General features: G+C 30.4%; 1 protein-coding gene across 1 annotated transcript; it reads right to left on the bottom strand.

The window, feature by feature from the left end:
• Nucleotides 1–6,672: 6,672 nt before the first annotated feature.
• Nucleotides 6,673–9,998, bottom strand: LOC140043579 (cell adhesion molecule 4-like). The gene has a single exon (XM_072088101.1). The coding sequence runs from the start codon at nt 9,802–9,804 to the stop codon at nt 8,416–8,418; it is 1,389 nt and encodes a 462-aa protein (XP_071944202.1). The 5' UTR covers nt 9,805–9,998; the 3' UTR covers nt 6,673–8,415.
• Between the last annotated feature and the right edge of the window lie 11,320 nt (nt 9,999–21,318).

Here is a 21,318-nt window from a genome sequence, read left to right as displayed (position 1 = left end):
AATTATAATAAATTAAATAAATACTGTAGTTTACATTGATATACTAGCACACGATCGTTTAATAGTACCATATATTGAACGGCTTGTGACCCACAATCGTCCAATCAAATGATAAGAATATATTCAGGTGTGTTATAATAGTAAATAATATCAAAATAAGAATATTAATATTATCGACCATCTAATAATTCTTTTCCGTCATTTCTTTGGAGGTGGAACAAGAAAATGTTTTTCTTCATGTTGGCCTACTAACCATCTAATATTTTAAAATAGTTATAAATAGATATAATAATATTCAAATGTTGATGCATATATAATATGCTGGTTTGGACGCCTAATAAAAGTTGATAGTTTATAGTTTATTACTGTTGATGCTCTAAAAAAATAAAATTGCTGGCAATTCTTTTTTTATTAAAAAAAACACAAAATAGAATACCATACGGTACCATATCATTCTCCTACAATTGAAATAATACTTATGACAACAGAAAACTAAATTTGTTGAAAAGTGAATTTGTTAGCCAATCTGATGTAAACAATATTGGCATTTAATAATCATAAACAAAAATAATGATTATATAATATAAAATTGTATATTAATAACTTATTTTTCAGAGCATTGATACCGTAGATTGATTAGAAGTCACTATCCAATGGAGTTTTAACTATACCATGAAATCCCCAGTGGTCTAATGGTTAGGACACCTGCATATCAAGCGGAAGGTTCCGGGTTCGAATCTCGGTCTTATTCTCAAATAGTCCAAAACGTTTCTCTCTTTCGTCCGACGTTTTTCGCAATAATGTGGGATTAAAAATATTTTTTTAAAAACGAAGTTATGTGTAATTGTAATTTCAGTAATGATAATAATACACAATACATTTTTAAGTATCTGCTTACGTTTTTACATACTTAGTTATATTCTTTCCTCCATACATGAAGATAATAATATTCTGATGTGAGCATTGACACCATCATTCAATTCCCTCTGTACAGTACGTATAGCTTTTTGTCGTATTTCCTTCATGTTTCTGAGTTTTAGGTAATTCAAGAAATTGTAAATAGGCCTGTCATAACCGACATTTGAGCGGTGGTGCTATACATCAGTGATTCTTTCATTCCACTATCACTTTTCATCCGTTATTTTGTCATGTGCAGTGTTACTTTTATCATTCCGGTTGATGCAACATCGTTCTTGCGTAAATCGTAACATTTATTATTATTAAAGAAATTATTAGAATGTGTACTGGTGGTATAGCCTGAATCATTTACTTAAACGATGTATTATAACTGTTTTTTCCTTTACTCACAATTTTTGTGACTTTTACTTGACCATTTACAATTGTGACTTAAGTTAAACGACATAAGTGGACTAGAGGCCTGACTATTCCTGATTAAAATTTATAACATACGTGGGTAAGTTAATTTTCATCTGACAATTTACGAGCCAGTTTTCCACGTTTTAGAAAATAGGATGATTTTGCAACGAACACTATTACAAGAATCGTATGCTTTTTAATATCTTCACATCAGCTCATCAGTCGATGAGGCAACAGGAATTAATTCCCCGCCAAAAATTATCGTCTGGTTTGGAATTCATTCACATTAGATTGTTTATCTTCATCACAGATTGACATTTTAATTAGAAACTCTCACTATAAATGTAGAATGCTGGTCGGAAAGTGGTTCCCATCTGTTATATTTAATTGGAAAATTGAATATGCGCGTTTAAACCCACGTGATTGACGGTCGATGAATATACAGATGATTAAACAAGATACTATAACCAACATTATGTTTTAGTTTATTTCCGAAATTGGCTACGGTGATGGCAGATGTAAACATGGAGTAAAGAATATGATGTAAACAATGTTTCATTAGGCCAAGTTATTAAAACACATTGTAATCCGTCTCCTCCTTCCCATTTGAACTCCTGCTATAGAAAAACACCTTGTTTGCGTATGGATGGTTACATATTTTCAAACTATTATAAATATTTATTATATTGCGGTTCACGTTTTATTTTTTTTAAGTAAGACTAACAACAATCTATTAATTAAGTAATATTAATTAGTATTCGTAGTTATAATAGATACGAAGGTTAATAATTCGAAATAGTGTTAATAATAGTATCTTGTATAAACGTTTTAGGCCTCTAAGTTGCATCAGCATAAAGGAGCTATACACTGACGATGATGTGCCGTTAACATTTTGCGCTAACTAATGTTATTATAATGATGGTAGTGTTGTCATCAAGATACCAACAATTGAAAGTGGTTCTATCAACCATAGACGGATTTTGGGGATCGAATTTTGTGAGGTCAGACCTCATTTCTCCCTATCACCACCCGCCCCTAATCCATCCTGAATCTGTCTGTTTCACGTGCGTAAAACATGTGTAAGTATCAATCAACTATGAATTAAAGTTAATTTTAAACTGGATGGAAGATTATTGAAAAGTTGCCATTTTCAGGTCGATAACACTTTTACGACAAGTTTCGAACACCCCGTGTGTTTCAGTGCGGAAAGTATTAATAATTCGCCATGGTTGCTATAAGTCCGGATTTAAGAAATGTTTAGAGATTACCGAAATGATTTTTAATACATTTAACATTTATACAATTGTATTCACTTACGATAATGGAATTTCGCAATTTACCCCTTTAAATAGGTACAATTTCAATTGAAACGATATTTTGTTTCACACTACTTATAACAAGCAATTTCTTTATCGGCTCATTTCTACCTCTCATATCTTTTAGCCAAGTCAACAACTTATCAATATTTGAATTTTATGAGTGATAACTCTTTGTCGGACATTAATAACATTTAATCCATCAATAATACTAATTAAACGAAGCAGATGACATCGGTAGATGAGAAAGTTGGTCGCGACTATGATCTCTGCGATACAAGCCAATATTAAATCCACTGACATATACAAGTTATTGATGATTTATCAGTTTAATTTGATGCATAGATTTTGTTATCCATTACCTCTCCCATGAGAAAAACTACACAGTAAAGGTAGAGTGTGATGCTATTTGAATTTAGTTAGATTCAATATGTTACTCATAACTTTATAACAATACTGCGTAGGCTGTTAGTTGAAAATAGTAGTACGTTGGGAATGCTTGTCATTTATAACAAACAGATTTAGCGCTAGAAATGCCATTATATCATATTTAAGAGCATTAAAATCGAAGTTCTTTGAATAACTCATGCATAGACAAAGAGATGTTTGTTGTTCAGCTAAATTGCCATGAGCAATTTTTTTAAAGAATGCTTTGTTATTTTACAATAAAAACAAATGTTATAAAATTAAGTTTAAATAAAATTAGATTATAATTAAATCTGAAGAAACAACAGTACTTAAAATGTGCACATTTACTTAAAATAATAATGAATCTGTAATTTAATTACTGTAATTTATTTTTGAAAAATATATTCATTAATTTCAACCTTACAGTATTATAGTTTTTTTTTAATTGCATTGTAATATGCATAAAAAGAATATGAATATACCTTGTCCACCTCCCTCAAATCACTCACAGTATATGTTGATAAGAAGAATCATAACGTCGATTATAATATATTCCATGTATAGTAAAGTATCTTTGTTGTTTAAATACTAATGACTTGATTATAAAAATTACAATTATCAGAGTGAAACCAATATGGCAGGTCATAATGCATATGGTTTTAGTGGGTAAGTGTGCTGAAGGTACTGCGAGTATAAATACATTTCTACCTGTTTTGTGATCATGTTGCGGCTAAATGGAAACTGATTACATTCGTAACAAAAACTCACATTAAACAGCCAAAATTATGACGTCACGTGCTAATGGAGGCTGGAAAAGGTATCATCACCTAAAAAGCAATTCATTCACTTTTCTTTACAGTCCCACGCCGCCACCACCACTTCTATCAAAAATAAAACAATCTGAATATTTCCCATTAACTTGTTATCTGTCTGAACACAGCTACCATAAATTCACACCGTCTATATATCCCTCTCTTCCTGCAAAACTTAATAATGACAAAATATTAATTTGTTATCCAACCGGTTTTAATACAGAATTGCTTAGAGGCGAGCATCTGCTGATCCGCTAAGCTACCTACCTAGATATATACTCTATGTTATGGTTCTACCCTCAGTAAGAAAACAGACGTTATGGATTTACCCACACATAAACGTTTTTACTTGCCTTTAATTGCTTTTCAACAAACATATTTATCTGGTTTTTTTTGGTATACATATTCAATTTGTCCATGAAATGTTCTTTATTGTTAGAAATATTGCTTTTAGTTCTTTTTCATACATTAATATTATAGATAAACTTCTAAGCACCATGGTTTTTTTTTTTCAAATTAGACAATAGTGTGTATATCTATATAATTGATTTTGTTATGCTTGTCATTGTGAGAAAGAAAATATGGCCATCATTAAACAACTCAAAATAGATAATAAACATTTATTGGTGACAACTTCATCATAAATTTAAAGAAATAGCAATAATAATAGGGTATATTTTTCTTTTAAAATTCCGTCGTTAAAATATGGAAAATAAGAATTGTGTTCGATTTTTACCGTATTGTATCAAAAAAATCAATCATTGTATCAGACGTTTTATAGAACAATGTAAGCAATTCAATTGTGAAACAATGTATTGGGTTTTTCCAAATGACAAAATAATTATAGGGCCTACACTGAGAAAACTATAGCAATTTATATGAAAGTATGTGCTTTCATGGGAACATCTTCGAGTTGTACAATGATTAGTTGATAATAAACTTTATAGTTGATATTTGTGCAAACAGAGGTGAGGCCTATGTAAAAATTAAAATAAAATAAAAAGCATACTGCCATTATCTTCTTCCTTCTATCTGTTACCGTATGATATTAACATTATAGAATTGTAACTTTGTGATTCATATATAAAATCCATTTTATAAGTGGGTTTTTTTTTGTGGGGGGGGGGGGGTGTTCATCGTCATGACAAAACAAAATGTTTGAAAAAAACAAAAAATTGTATATAATATATATTTAAGGGTGAAAGTTTAATCCTCCTAAAACAAATAGACAAGATTTTGAAGGATATTGGATCCTCCACTGCACAGACTTATCACACTGTACGTAAAGTAAACAAGATTGATCTAATCATTTAATATTTGTAATCAATATCAATTTCAAGTTTAAATTCTCTGAAAACATGTCAATTCTCATAGATTTCTCGTCGTTATAGGTAGGGAGCCAATATCAGAGGGAAATAAGATTCATTTTTAATTTAATTTTAGGATGTAATCAAGGAGTTCCAATGTCTATATTAATTTTGAATGTATTACTTTTTAATGTGAATAAACCTAGTCGAAACTGCATGTTGTCCTTATCCTTCACTGTAAATGTCTTCTACATAATATATTTTTATTCATAAACAAATTGCTATATCAGTACAATCTGTGATGAGTGAATTATTTTCATAGAATAAGAAGTGACAAAAATCCAACACACCCTACAGCATGTATTACCCATGTTTATAACAGATAGGTTCAAGGTAGATCAGTCTGTAAGAACATGTTAAAAAGTATAGGCAAAAACATAAAGGATAGACATTAAATATTCAGCATTGTTTTTAAACTGGTGATTTATTTGCCTGAAGAAATTATTACACAATAAAACATAAAAAAGGGTAGGAATAAAACTGATAGATTTAAAGGACATCAATAAATAGTTATTATATGTTAGCCTTCGAGTGATAATATAAATGACGTATGTCGCTTAAGACCGGAGGTATTTTCTTTTATGAATACAAAAAACAGAGATAGGAACTCGTCCCTGATGAGAGATATTTACTAGCTATGAGCCTATTTCAATACTAAATATATTTATAAATATGTTTATATATCCAATGTATTATACTAATCCATCTCGTGGGGTGTCATGTCAACAACAAGCGTACGCTATTAAGCACTTACTAGTGGGGCCCTAGAGCTTACGGGGCCTCAGAATAAGAGAAGCCTCAATGCAACTACCCAGCGTTGGAGGACCCTCTAGGAGCGCAACACCATGCAGAGACCGTTTCACTCTGTGTTACACCACCAAACAACACCATTAACCCGTTATACTATTCATGTAATGTCATCCATATTACACATGTGTAAATTGCAACACACCTAAAACACGTAATAATATTTCTCGTTTTTTTATGAAGATTAAAAAACACATCGTCAGGTTCGAATACTTCACTGATTATGAAGCTAAAACAATAACCATTCAGCAAAACATCTTCCTTCCAGAACAGTTTTGAGGAAAAGGTAATGGAATACTTTATGTAAATGTATGTAAACAGTGGACCATGTGTGATGGAAAGGTTGTAGTCAGCAAACAAGAAACTGACACACCGTGTATCTAGACATGATACCATAGGGGATAGGGGTAAAAGGTGACTACTATGTGAAGAGACATTTCTGCTTGATAATAATACAATGCTCATGTAATAAATTAATGAATAATACTTTGGTTTATGATAAAATCACCGAAGGGTTTGAATGTCAAGTAGTTTAGTAACTTTAAAAACATTGATATAATAATATTATCAAACGTAAATATGAAATGCGTCAATGCATATAAACGCTTGAAACTCATTTAACATAAAAATCTTTATTTGGTACTCTTTACAAAATGCTTTTTTAATTCAAAATGACACCTTAAAAAATAAATAAATAAGTAAAGCAAATAATTACTTTATCAATATATATGTGGACGATCTAAATCAATTGAAAATATTGTAAATTTACATATCTAAATGATGAATATATTGATATTCATACCCATGTTAATTATTAAATTGCTATTCCTAGTAACAACAAGTGATGTTGCAGTGTGAAAGTGATTTAAATGTTATATAACAAGAAATGTTTAAGCACATTTCCACTGATAACACATCAGAATTGCCACAGTGCTTAGAGTATTTACTATACGTAATTGTTCAATAAAAAATTGTTGATTTCTGTCTATTCTGAACAATTATTAATAATGTTATACACCTACTGTTCTTAATTAGAATATTTGAGTAATTGATAGAGCTGCGCAGATCTTTTATAAAATTACTGTATCCAATCACAACATAAAAACACTACTATACGTTGAATGTTGAAGTACGACGCTTGGGATTCGGCGGCTGTGAGTATAACCGTTATAGACGACACACGGGACATTTCTACAACAACCTACAATGTGCAATGTACCACATACCATGAGGATGGATCGGAATAACGCATAAAACGTGGTTGTTGAACAGTTTTATTTTACTTAAATTAAAAATTAAATATTTTTATTAAAATTGCGTCTACTTTAGGAAACCCAAAAAAAACCTCTGCGTCATCCTTGACAAGGGAACGAATATTTCGTTACAATGTAACTATTTATTATCTTTATAACACACCTGAGTAGACTCGTGTCGTTTGATTGCAGGATTGTCGGTCACATGATATCAATAACTAATCCATTGAACTCTTACGTCATCAAGAGTGCAATTTCGTTATATGCGAGTTCAATATCATTATATGCCTGTTAAATGTCGTTATGTGCGTTCATTCTTGTTACAAAATGTGTCCGTTTGGTAATCAACATGCCGTCTATAATTGTTCTACTCTACGCCGCATCTAAAGAAGTGCTGACTCTTTGAATATTTTAGTGTGTTATACAAACAATGATGAATGTTTAATATTTGTACAATGATACAAATGATTTCATTCGGCAAAATATGATCACTTTACAGTATCATTTACACCGTTGCACTCAAGAAATCACGATTTGAACACTAAGATCCACTTAAGGCGCCAGATATAAAACGTACTTACTTTACTCATGCGTTGTTTTGTTTTTTGTTCTATTGACCAAATTGGCTGTCAAACGTTTTTGTTTCCTTATTTTCTGTACTGTTTGTTAGTTTATATTAATATTTCGCTCTATATGTTTGGTTAGTACAGAAAGGAGGAACAAAAAAAAACATAAAAGGAATGTCATCAAATACGCGTTCTGTAAGTTCACTATTTTCGTTATGCTTAAACACATAGCACATCATGTTTCATAATAATAATTCAGCACCAGTATGAATTACACGATGCTTTCTATACATCATGTTATTGGTCAATGGTTGTACACATGCAATTCATACACAAGGTTTACAATTGCACGATCTTGATGGAATATGTGTCGATATTAATTGCATTTGGTCACCTTCCTGATGACATTGTTTATTATCAAAACGAGCTATATTATTTTTGTTCAGATTTGTGATTAAAATAGTCGATTATCATAACCCGGTAGTATAAATTTAATAATTTGCTGTATTAAACTCTAGTTCCCATAAATACCTGATTACACTTTTTTATCCTTTTAAAACAACAACGGTTTAAAGTCTTGTGCATGATGAATTACTACTTCCAGATCTTTGGTTTTCCCTAATCTCGTGGTAGATATACGCAAGTTCAGCATCTTGCGGTACCTGTACACCGATAGATCGCATCCAGCGAACGTTCTCATCGCCTTCTGGCAGCTGTGGTAGAATACGATCCTTTGGCTCAAAGTAAACGTCAGGTTGAACAATCTCTCGTCCAAGGAAATCCCACGAGTTTTTACAACACTGAATATAAAAAATTGGTATTAACATAATTATCAGCAAACATAATACGACTCCGATTGATATGAATACAATGTAAGATAGACTTTTTTCTGTACCACTTTGCCTATTGCCGTTTGGATCTGTCTGAGTACCTGTAGTTGGTAGAATTGGTTGTATGGATCTCTCTTTGACATTAATTATCGTTGAATTAAACGTCTTTCCGACGCTATTAGTTGCAGAGCAGGAAATTCGTGTACCATTGTCAGAAAGTTCCGGTTTAAATAATCTAAATGTGTGATCGCCTGCTTGGTAACGATACGACGGTATAAACGGGTGTGTTGTCCATTTATATGTATCTACCGGTGGGTTTGAAGCTGTTATATGACATATAAATACAGATTCTTTACCAACAAAACTTGTTTCACCCATAACAGTAACTTTCGGCTTGAATCGTACTCTTATGTGATGCAAAGTGCAATTCCGTTGTAAAGATACATCAGCTTCAGTCTTTAGGCTGCAATGAAAGCTCGCCTCGTCATCGCTCGACGTTGGCGTAAAAGTATATGTCTGAACTTGCTCATCATTGTTTGTGCCCTCATTTATGTTAGATGTTAACTCCTCTCCATTCTTACTCCACGTAAGTTTGGCTTTTGGGTCTGTTTTTTCAGACAAACAAGTTATTTCCACTGGTACACCTTCTTCGAATATCGAACTCTTATCACATATCGGGTAACGCTCATTAGGAATTTCGAGAACATAAAGTTGTATAGGTTTAGAAACACTAACTTCTTCATTGTTTATTACATCATAAACCTGACATGTATAGCTTCTTGCATCTGTCCGGCGAACATCCGATATTGTGAATGTAGATCTAAAGTCACCACCATCATTAACAACGGCACCGTCTATGTCAAAACGATCAGCTTTTGACAGTATTTGAAGATTGTCATCCAACCATCTTACTACATGACGATTGGAATCAAAATGTTCAACCGTACAAGAGAAAAATGTTTGTTTTCCTTCTCTTATTGTAACATCATCTCGGACGTCATAAATATTAGTTTTTGCACCGCACTCTGAATATCGAATTAACAAGACATTAAACGCAAACAAGGCGACATACAGATCCATTTGTTTTAATTTGTATTTCCAGCTGCTAAAACATTTATTCTGTTTCATGAAATAAAATATCAAAGCTGAAAAACCGGACAATCATATGGTTGACAAAATTAACAATTCATTATATTCCATACATCAAACAACTTTATATAGAAACTTACTGTCTTACATTATAATAACCACTATTGCGTACCGCACTCTCTTTATACGATCACTTGTAACTAAATGTATAACGTTGTCATCAGTAACCAAAGTACGTGTGTTTTTAGGTGGCCACGCTCGTATGAAATTGAGTTTCTTTTCTTTGAGAATAATAATACTCCGTGCCAAGTCACGTGTGTGTATGCGGGTACTCAACCAAAACGACAGTTGAAGACGAATCACTCTGAAACAACTGGCATTTATGTTTAGTATCAAAGAACAAATGATATTATGTTTTATCGATAACTATATTTTGCATTTAATTAATAATGTTGTATTGCATTTATAATTTAGATCAAGCCGATGCGAACTACACATAAACACAAATTAATATTATAGTGGGTATGTATATTCGATACACGTTTACTTTGTCTGGCTCGGAGCTTTCAATGGAGACCGTTTAATTGGACTTGAAGTGGCAATTATGGGATTTAATATTCCTCTACTCTTATAAAAACAAATCCTATTGACTTCAACCGTTGTTTTCACGTGTCATTAATTGACTTTTAAAGCTTTTGAAACATTGTTACGTTTGTATGAATACAGTTCGTGGTACTAGCTTGTGCTAATATGTTTATTGTATATTGTTAATAAAGAAAAGATTTTTATGTATTTACGATAATGTTTAGTGTTCTAAAGGTATTTATCGAAACGTTTTTATATTGCAGCTACAATTGTAATTCAGAATTTGTATATGAATTATTTTAATGTCTTTGAATAGTGAGTAACCGCATACAAACAATTAAAAGTATAAATGTATAATTATGCCAAACTCTATAATAACAATATTATTATTAAGATTTAATGGACATTAAGAAAAAAATAGGCCTACGTTAAGGAAATACATATTATTTTAAGGTTTCATAAATTATCTATTTTTTAATATTAACTCATTATTCAATTTAATATAACTCACAAACTATATTTACACGCAAAATCGTGAGGCGTTGAATCGTGACAGTATACATATTCCGTAATGACAACATGATTGTACAATCATACCATAAATCTAACAAAAACCATTACCATAATTAATAATCCATAAAATATTCACTACGAGAGAGCTATTATTTATGAATTGCAAGCCATCAGATATTATTATAAATATAAACCAATTACATAATTTTTAGATAGAAAAGTTGTTGATATTTAGTTATTTGTTTCAGTGTCACTTTGTTTCACTTAATGCAGTACAGCTGACTTGAAAAAGCCCTCTTAAAATCAATACAAAATTATACAAAATGTTATATATTTTTTAGTAAACTCTTATGTTTAATAAGAGTTACTCAAAACAGCCGAGGCTGACATGATGAACACCTAACAACAAGAAAGAAACAAATTTACGAGGAAAATATTAAAAAAAAAGTAAAACAAATGTAAGTAAACATTAAAAGTAGATTCATTTATTTTATTATTTATTTTCTATCATAAAAATAGATATAACATATATAAAACATAGATTAAATATTTAAAAAAGATACATACTATAGTACACAGAATAAATTATACATATTTCATTTCATAACTTGAAAATATCAATTTATCAAAATAATACATCATAATTACTTACTAATGTAATAGCTTATTAAATTTGACATTTTCAAAATGCCCTAAAAGTGTGTGAGTTTCTTTTTTCTTTTTGTTTGGTTAAGCTATCTATTAGCTCAATGAATACCATTTTTTAATTATTCAAACATAGAGTTATTTTTTTTTTTCAGAATCAATATGTTGACTTCAGCTGCATGCAAGCAATATACATACGCTTTATTAACTAGATTCATCACACTGGTTTTTTTTTCGAATCAATATGTATATTTCAGCTGCATGCAAGCAATGTTATAATATACGCTGTATTAACTAGATTCGTCACACTGTTCTGTATTTTCAACCACGGTGAAATGAAGTTTAAATACTACAGTACTTGTGAAACTAGTTCGTATACATTCTGAAACAACAATTGAGGGACTAGTGCTATTCCACCGTACCACGCCGAGAATGTTGAAGAGTCGCCATCTAATCTGGTTCGAACAATACCATGAAAGCCCCAGTGGTCAAATGGTTAGGACATCTGCAGAAGGTTCCGGGTTCGAATCTCGGTTGGGCGACTTTTTCTCACTCTCACATATTTTATTTTATAATATAAATAATAATATTTTTACATTGCATTTTGCAATTTTATGTATTTTGCCTTGTTGATTTATTGTTTTAATTATGCCAAGCAAAATTAATTTCTATTTTAAATTGGACTGGTAAAATATATTGAATCTTGAATAACATTTACCCTCTTTATATAATTATTACTAAATTTCCGTTCAAAAAAGCGTGTAAGCCTACATTCAATCTAATATAGAATTATTTAAATTTCTTGAATTGGTGTTTATTTCTACAAAAAGATGAGCAATGAACAAATGATTAACATGGCATCATAACAATAAAAATATTAAACGTGCTGCATCGTAGGTTTATAGAAAAACGAAGTTGCTCGAAATAGAGATATCAGAATTTATTATCAGGAATTATTTATATCCATTCGTTCTACTAAATAAATCTTTAGCTTAGTCTAATGAAATCATTAATAGACTGATAATTGGAGGTGAACCATATCAACAAATCCAAGCAATATATCATCTTTAAAATAAAAGCCGAGTAAAAAAAAGCAACTGATGCAGACCAATAAACACGTTACACGCATTTTACTTCGGTTATGTATATTTTGTTTGATGATCCGGAGACAAATTGGAAAGAATATTGCTTCAGAGAGTAATTACATAGGCAATCAAAGACTACAATTATTTTAAAGATTGCTCTACTTTTACTTAAATTAACAATTAAGTTGTTAGATTTATTATAGCTCGGCAAATAAACTGATGTGTACCGTATACGATAGAGCTCGTGTTGACCCCTGGATTCTTATGATTATTAGACCCTTGGATTCTTAGGATTATTTCTAATTCAAAATTCCAGTGAATTAATTAAATCAGTTTTAGTGGTTTTTGTTCTTTTCTAGATGATATAGTCGGTTAGAATCTATCTAGCGACAGCGGCAGAATCGGATTTTTCTTCGACGTGCAATATTTATTTAATGATACTAATTGTTCCACCGTTTGCAGACATTATTATTTTGATAACATTATTAAGTTGAGGATCGAACTACTTTTGTTTCGGATTTAAAAGGAAATATTGTTGTTTTGCACAAATTCACGAACTTAATTGAATTGCGAGTTATTTCATTTATTATTCTTTGAATAACGTATTCTCAAATTATAGAAATACTTGTATCATTAATATATATAGTACATGGATTTGTGAAACTTTAAACTATTCTAATACCAGATGTGAGCAACTTCTTTTATTAATTTCATTAGGTTATATCAGTTGGCTTTGATTAGTGTTCAAATCCTATTATACAAAAAGTGACTGTTTTGCCGCAGGTATGAATTCCATGGGATCAGTTTATATGTTCATAAACTATTTAATATTCAACACGAGTCTTAAACCTATTACAATATTTTGGTTATAATTGCTACTGATGTTCTTACACTTTTTCGTTGTAGTTTTTCTTTTCTGAAACAAAGCTTTACAATCTACAATGCTTAATGATGTACTCATTAGATCATGTAGTTGATGCTCCCACATATACAAATTGTGAAACGCGTTCATGTTATCAGTGAACTTGAAAACACATGTCGAGATAAACTTCTTCTTCGATTTGCACAACTCTGTAAAATAAATGGCGGATGGAACGAGTCGATGTATAATTACAATTGATTTAGACTCGAGTGTTGTATATTATAATTTCAGACAAAAATGTATTTCTTCATGTTTTATTCACAACCACGATTTGTACTATAACAACATTTGTACACGATGGGCCTAATAACAGATCTGTTTGGAAACACTATTAGCAATATATTTTTGTAATAAATGAATATATTTAATGTCACCTTTCTATAGACCTAGACTTCTATAATATTCATGAAACAATGTTTTGAAAAGTTATAAATATGAAATATGCAATATTCTTAGTACAGTATTACAAAATAGTGTACGGTATACTGTTTGAACTGTTTAATATTCTGTGCCTCTTGGAATAAAATACCCAGCCCACTAACTATCGTATTCTGTTGTCAATTGATTTATAGTAAAGTAGTGGCATAAATGCAAAAGGATTATGCAAAAAATCTATCTCGAAGCATCGAAAGAGAAAATTCGCATTTGACGAAAGATAAGATCTGAATGGATTAATGTACAGTCACGTGTTTTTATGCATGGTGCATTAGCGAACATTGCCTCGGTTGTAGATTTGTCTCAAAGCATTAGTGATTATCATTATTTGATGTCATGATCATTGACATATTATTGTTTATACATTACATTTGGCATTACCAACAGTAATAATAATAATTTATTTTTTAATTTAAAAAATTAAAATTACAGTATTCATGCAATGGCTTGCTATGCAAAAAAAAAATAGATGACACGAATATGACCAATACGGTTTGTTCATATGTTTTCCAAAAATATTGTTTTTATTGTATCAATTCAATTCAATTCAATATGGTGGGTAAACACAGAAAAGACATTTTCTTTTCCTTTATAGATATATTTGTTGTTTTCATATAACAGCGATCCATATCACCCATACGAAAATTATACAATAAAATAAAATAAAAATAGTAATTGTTCACAATAACAATAAAGACCTAAACATATCAATCGGAGGATTACATCAATTTATAAATAAGTTAGCACTATTAAAATATATTTGTACATTCCAATGATTTTTTTAAATAATTTTAAATCATTCTGATATTGGTTGGATCTGATATAAATTTTATATAAAATTTACAAACTAAAAACCGTGCTACAATGTATGTTGAAACGTTGGCAGAGTTTACACCCAGGGGATACGGTGGCTTTGGCAGGTGCAGAGCATCATACGTTCAATTGTGCCTGCATCCATGATCCATTCATGACGACACGTTTATTTTACCAATTAGGAGGAATATAGTTAATTACACGAATCATTACTGAACTATAAAACAATGAAGCTTAGCATAAACACGTCTAATGAACGATTATGGTTTCATAAAAGTGTGCGGTATAACATTTTATGATTACTAATGTTCTATGAAATAAACTTCTATTCAATTAATCCTTTGGTTCAATCTTTAGACTACTCATTATCGAAGCCGAGGTCAATAGTCATTGAAATGCCAAACCTTGATTTTGGCTAGCACACGCTAGGTTGGTTTTCGCATCGCTAAGTTAAGGCTCTAGACGGCATTTAGATTTGGAATGATGGTAACAGATAAAACATGGTTCATACAAAGCTGAAATACCTAAAATAATATACTAGTTGACAGACAAAAATTGAAACGCCGATTGGTTATTGACAACATAAAAAAGACAAACTAAACTTGTTTTAAATTAGAGTGCAATTGAATCATTAAAAATAGGAAAAAGTATATCGAACTCATGGTTCAATTGATCTAAGTAGATACTAAGAAAATGTGATACCAATCATGACTACTATAAATAATTATTTGAATGTTGCAAACAGTATTGAATGGAAATTTAATAGCAATTATTGTTGTAGGCTATAATACTTTTCAGATAAAAAATAGCAATGATTTTATACAATATGGCTAATACTACTAAATAATCGTCTTTAATTAAAGCATAAATCAATATAGAGATGCAAACGTATTTTATTAATATTATCGTTCTGTAATAGCAAATAAGTTATAATTCAAACTTTAATAGAAGCAGCCATGCGTTAAGTTTTGAAACAAACGAAGCTTGACATTAAACTAAATATGATCAATACGGATTATTGTCAAACGGTAATCTCGCCAATTCAAGTGTACCGTTGGGACTTTCACAAAATGGAATTTAACAGAGAAAGAGATTTACATATTAGGCACCATTATCATTCTAACCAATCAACATATATATATATATATATATATATATATATATATATATATATATATATATATATATATATATATATATATATATATATATATATATATATATATTCAGGTTGAGATTTTCAGACCGTTTGGATAGAGTGCTCAATACCAAGGTAGAGCATAAATAAATAAAATAACAGCAGAAAACTTGGTTACTTCATTGTTTTAATCACTACAAATTTGTTTCGTACGACCAGCATGTAGCTGGCCGCACTCTGTGTATATATATATATATATATATATATATATATATATATATATATATATATATATATATATATATATATATATATACATTGCCTGGTTTTTTTTTAAACCCCTCATTGCTTTATATCACTTGCAAATAATTTATCATGGTTTCAATGCTACGCCTAACATCAAAGACTCCTCACAATGTCTGACCGATCACGAGCGGTTAGCCGCTCTCGAGTCGATCGAAGACTAAGATTGATGCAACCAGAAGTCAGTTTAATTTAATAGTAGCCATCGGCATGACGTTAGTCGGTGGTTTCTCTCTTTCTATATCTGTTAGTTAGAAAGATTACTCAAAAAGGTATTGCCAGATCATTTCCAAATTAAGACCAGAAATAGATATATGGTCACGGACAACACTATTACTTTTTGGAGGCAATCCGGACCAGGATCCCAATTCTGGGCCACTTTTTATTATTTTACTTCGGCCGTACGTTAAAACTACAAGACGGATCTTTACCACATTTAAACCACTATATATATGTGGTCACGGAAGACTTCATTCAATCCCAATCCCAATTCGGGACCACTCTTTTTTATTATTTTTACTAATTACGTACGTACGTGAAAACTACAAGACGATTCTTGGTTCTTTTTCTCTTTTTACTCCTGGCTGAGATTGCAACTCTTTTATGATTGCTTTCTTGTTGACTATTTGAACAAATAGAAAAAAAAAACATAAACAATAATTATGCATACTCAAGTAATTCGGAAGAAATGTGGGAATTGATATAGTACTTAAGGTTGTAGATAAAATAGGGTGGAGGCGTGATTGATTGATTGATTGATAAGGAGGGTTTTCTGTTTTTGTTTGTTTTTTTTTTCTCGAATTATTGATGTGAAATATGTTGATGACAACTTAACAACATACCTATAATTAACAAGATGATAATGGAATCTTATTTTTATTTAATTTCATTTTGTTTTACAATTATATTCACAGTCATCAATAATCTTTACTATAACTATTAGAGATTTTACAATTAATCTGTGTTCGTGTTATTATAAATTAGTATTATTATAACAAAACAATAATCGAATATTAAAATAGCAATATTAATTTAACAGTGGCAATATATAGTGTCATGAAACAAAGTCCTTGCAATATCTGTATGCAAGACATCAAGTACATTTAGTGATGAATCGTGCGCCGTTTACCGAAAGTCATTTACCGAACATCGGAACGCAATACTCTCTGACAAGCGTAATACCCTTAAAAGTATCCTTATTTATATTGCCATAAAATATAACCCTTGCACGGAAAAAATGAAATAATTTATTTGCCAGCGTACATTGTCGTATTATAAATTCAAAAGGGATTAATCAAATATAGTGAATGGATTTTAAATACATAAAATAAAACGAAAGCTCTACAATAACAGAAACTGCATACTGAATATATAATATTGAACGTCCGTGGAGACTGTTTAAATTTAAACATGAAATGCATAGAATAATGTAGGCAACGAGTTTAATAGAACAATGTAAATGGAGATAATCAAAACACATTTACACGAATCGCAATAACATTTATCGTAAGGTGGAATCCAATTCTCTATAATTGCTTGAAAATTCATAATCTATCAATTGTATTTTGAAACCATTACATACAAGAATTTAATACATTTAGTTAAATTGCTTTCTAGCATTTAATGTATAATTTATCATAATATTGATCACACTAATAGCAGCAATCTATTTTTTGCGTTATGCGCGATAGAAAGTAATACATATTATTACAAAGGAGTTTCATTATTATTCCAAAAGCCATGATGATATTTAGACTCATTACTACAGCCTAATGAAATAACTTAAGCATAATATGTCCGTGTTTGATTGCTATTGTAATACGATATATCTATCACCATCACAATCTGCAAAACTAATTAATCTACCCATTAGTCCTTTGTTAGATTGAAGAAATTATTATTTATAACATAAAATTAATATAAATTTAGATATAACAACAATACTAACAAGATATTATAACTATATTAATGATATTAATACTGCATAGTAATAATAATATGAATAACTGGACATTTTCGTTAGGAATTTTGCGACCAATATCCGAGTCACCATATTTGCAGTTTTTCCAGTAGGCCCGCATAATCTATCAACCCCACCTATCTCCTGGTTTATAAACACATACCGTTTGGTATAATTCAGTACAATGGGTTGTGTGAAAATCTCACTCCATAAGGTTGTGTGCAAAACTGTATTACTGTATTTTGATACTGTATTTCATTACAAAAACGTTATATCTATATACGTTTACTGGAATAACGTTTTAATGAGAAAACGAATATTGCAACGAATTGTAAATATTCAAACAAATGAAAATATTTAATTTTAAGTGGTCTTGTTTTCTATTGTATACCATTTGAAAGAATTTGATATTGATTGATATTGATATTGATATTGATTGATTGATAACAACTAGAGCTATTAGTGGGGTTCCTTTATGGGTTCCTTTTTTAATAATATTATTATTTAAGAAAATTCCTTTTTAGACATTATAAATTAAAGATTAATAGGCCTAATACAGTAACACCACAATAAATAAATTGAATTGATATTGTTTGTTCGGTGGATAGCATGACACACTGGGTTTAATTGTAGATTATTTTGATCACAATGGAAATGTTTTAACGATTAAAGTGATTGTATTTTCTTCTTCATCTTCTCCTTCTCCATCATGATTTAGCAATCCACTGCAGGGCATTCCCTCATCAAAAGCTCACTATTTACTCTTCTCTTTAGCTAATGCTCATATGTCTTAATGTTATTAAAGGTTATCTCTCCATCTCTTTTTAAGTTTGCATCTTTTTCTCGAGGTCTTGCTAGTTCATCTGGAGTTGCAACATGGTGTACCCATCTTCTCTTATCTTTAGCAATTGCTGTATAAATCTCTCTGTAAGGTGAGTTTTATTACAGAATAATTAGGGGATATATTAAAATAGCAAATCTACTTAAAGATGTATTGTCCCTTGAAACACAAAAAATGAAAAAAAAAATTATTCTAAATTTAAATTGGCCATATCAAAGTAATATTAAAGTTACTCACTTTAGGTCTAAAATTCGAGGCAAAAACAACAAGTTTACGTAATTAACAGGTAAATTAATTTGATTACATTCCGTCTGGTAAATCGTCATGAGCGAAAATAAACAAAGATTTCAAACCATGAGTATGCATTATGCATGATGCTAATTAGGATTGTTTACAACTCGTCGTGGTTGAGAAGGTGTTTTCACACAGATCGCAAGGAAGTTTTATGATTATGCATAAAATAACATTAATTATTATTATTCATAAGTGTAGCCAAATAAGCGTGTTGCATTATGATATATGTTTTGATCGAAAACTTTGACTGGAAGTCAAAGTTATTTTTTGAACAAAAAAACGTCTGTATTTTGGTTAAATTTTTTTTTTTTCAACTAATTTTTGGTGAAAGTTATTAACTATTATGATACTTCAAAATGACACACATTTTTTTCGAAATATTAAAAAAAATTTTTTTTTTTAATTAGTCCTAGGGACAATACATCTTTAATTAAAAATTATTCTTATTTAGCATCACATTAATTTATGTTCTACGGCAATAACAATACCCACATGCTTATGTGAGTTCAGCAATGTGCAAACTAGTAAGCAGATGTAAAGGGCAAAACTCTCTATACGACTCTTTCCAATTTGAAACTATGTCACATTCATCACAAAAACATAAATTAAACATCTGTCTGTAAACATTATCTTACAATGATAATAATATAATCGGCTACAATAATTTGATGTGCGAAGTAGGCCTACTATTTATTTGAAACATTAGTATGGTAATAAAGATCACAACATGGGCTTAGCATCGATTTCATTATTAACAGTAAATAACATAATTCTCGTGTGATGTTAAAGAGATCAATAAAACATATTAAATGGATAAAGATGTAAGACAAGATATGTAGGCCCACATACATAGTAGGCAGTTATCGCAGTATGTATAGATATTTATGCTTTTTATTATGACGACGCATTTCATACATCTTCCTTCTTACTATAGGCCAAAGTTATTTCTGTCACTGTTATTTATTTGAGTTGCTACTCATTTTTAAAACGATGCCATGCTGTAAAATATAAACATAAACAAACTAAACAAAGAGTAATATGTTTTTTTAACAATACAGAAGGCCTATAAGTAACTTTTCTGAAGCTGTCGGTACATGAGTGTCAACTGACCATCGCAAGTCAACTCGAAAGGAGTATTGCTGTTTCTAAATACTGTTATACTTTTATTTAATTCACGATACTTTTGAAGTATTGTATGTATTTACAGACAAGGTAATTAAAAAAAATATATGGTACATGCAATGTTAAAATTATTTATTTACAAAGATTTTTTGAAAACACAAGAGAGAACAAATTAATGTTTTTTCGACACAAAAGGTTGCTTTTTTAGGTTGATTCAAGAGCCAAACATTTTGCAAAGCAAACCGGAGTGAATAATCTTGCTAATTAGACCCGTGGGCTTATAATCTTTCTAATTAGACTTGTGAGCCTCAATTTAATTATATTCGTGGGCCTTAGAACCTTGATAATCAGACGTGTGGGCCTAGAAACTAGCTTATTAGACTAGTGGGCTTGAAACTTGCTACATAATCCTAAAGCTAAATGGTTTTAAGAATCATTCAGGTACTGAAATATATATAGAATTTCGGAATAATTGCTTGCATGATGATTACACTCAAGTTATCACATGTTCTACTTAATGAAATCACAATTACCTTGTGTTGATTTTTGCAATTGTAAAATGTGGTTTAGATTAATAAATCTAAATATTATAACGCCACTGGGAAGTTATATTATAGGACAATCTATTCGACCAGGCCAAGATCATAGAAGAAAACTCCCACCCCTTCTCGAATGACTCCTAACCTCCACCCCTTTTCGAACCCTCCTTATAAGTTTTAAATTTAAGATTTATATAGAATTTGATGGCATTAAGTACTTAAATATTTTTGTTTAAGGTTAATTGTTCATGTTTGATATCTATAAACGTCGGCTATGAGGCAGAACTTGAAATTGCCTATTCACAGCATGGATTATATTTTTTCGCCTTACTTTTTGTTACAAAATTGTCTATAAAAT

The sequence above is a fragment of the Antedon mediterranea genome, chromosome 3 (genome assembly GCF_964355755.1).
Source record: "Antedon mediterranea chromosome 3, ecAntMedi1.1, whole genome shotgun sequence".
Classification (NCBI taxonomy): Eukaryota; Metazoa; Echinodermata; class Crinoidea; order Comatulida; family Antedonidae; genus Antedon; species Antedon mediterranea.
The sequence above is the reverse complement of the archived record's forward strand: the minus strand, read 5'-3'. Positions and strand labels throughout refer to the sequence as shown.

What these genes read in the sequence shown, in the direction of transcription:
- LOC140043579 (XM_072088101.1), bottom strand. Translation starts at nt 9,804, where the DNA reads ATGAAACAGAATAAATGTTTTAGCAGCTGGAAATACAAATTAAAACAA.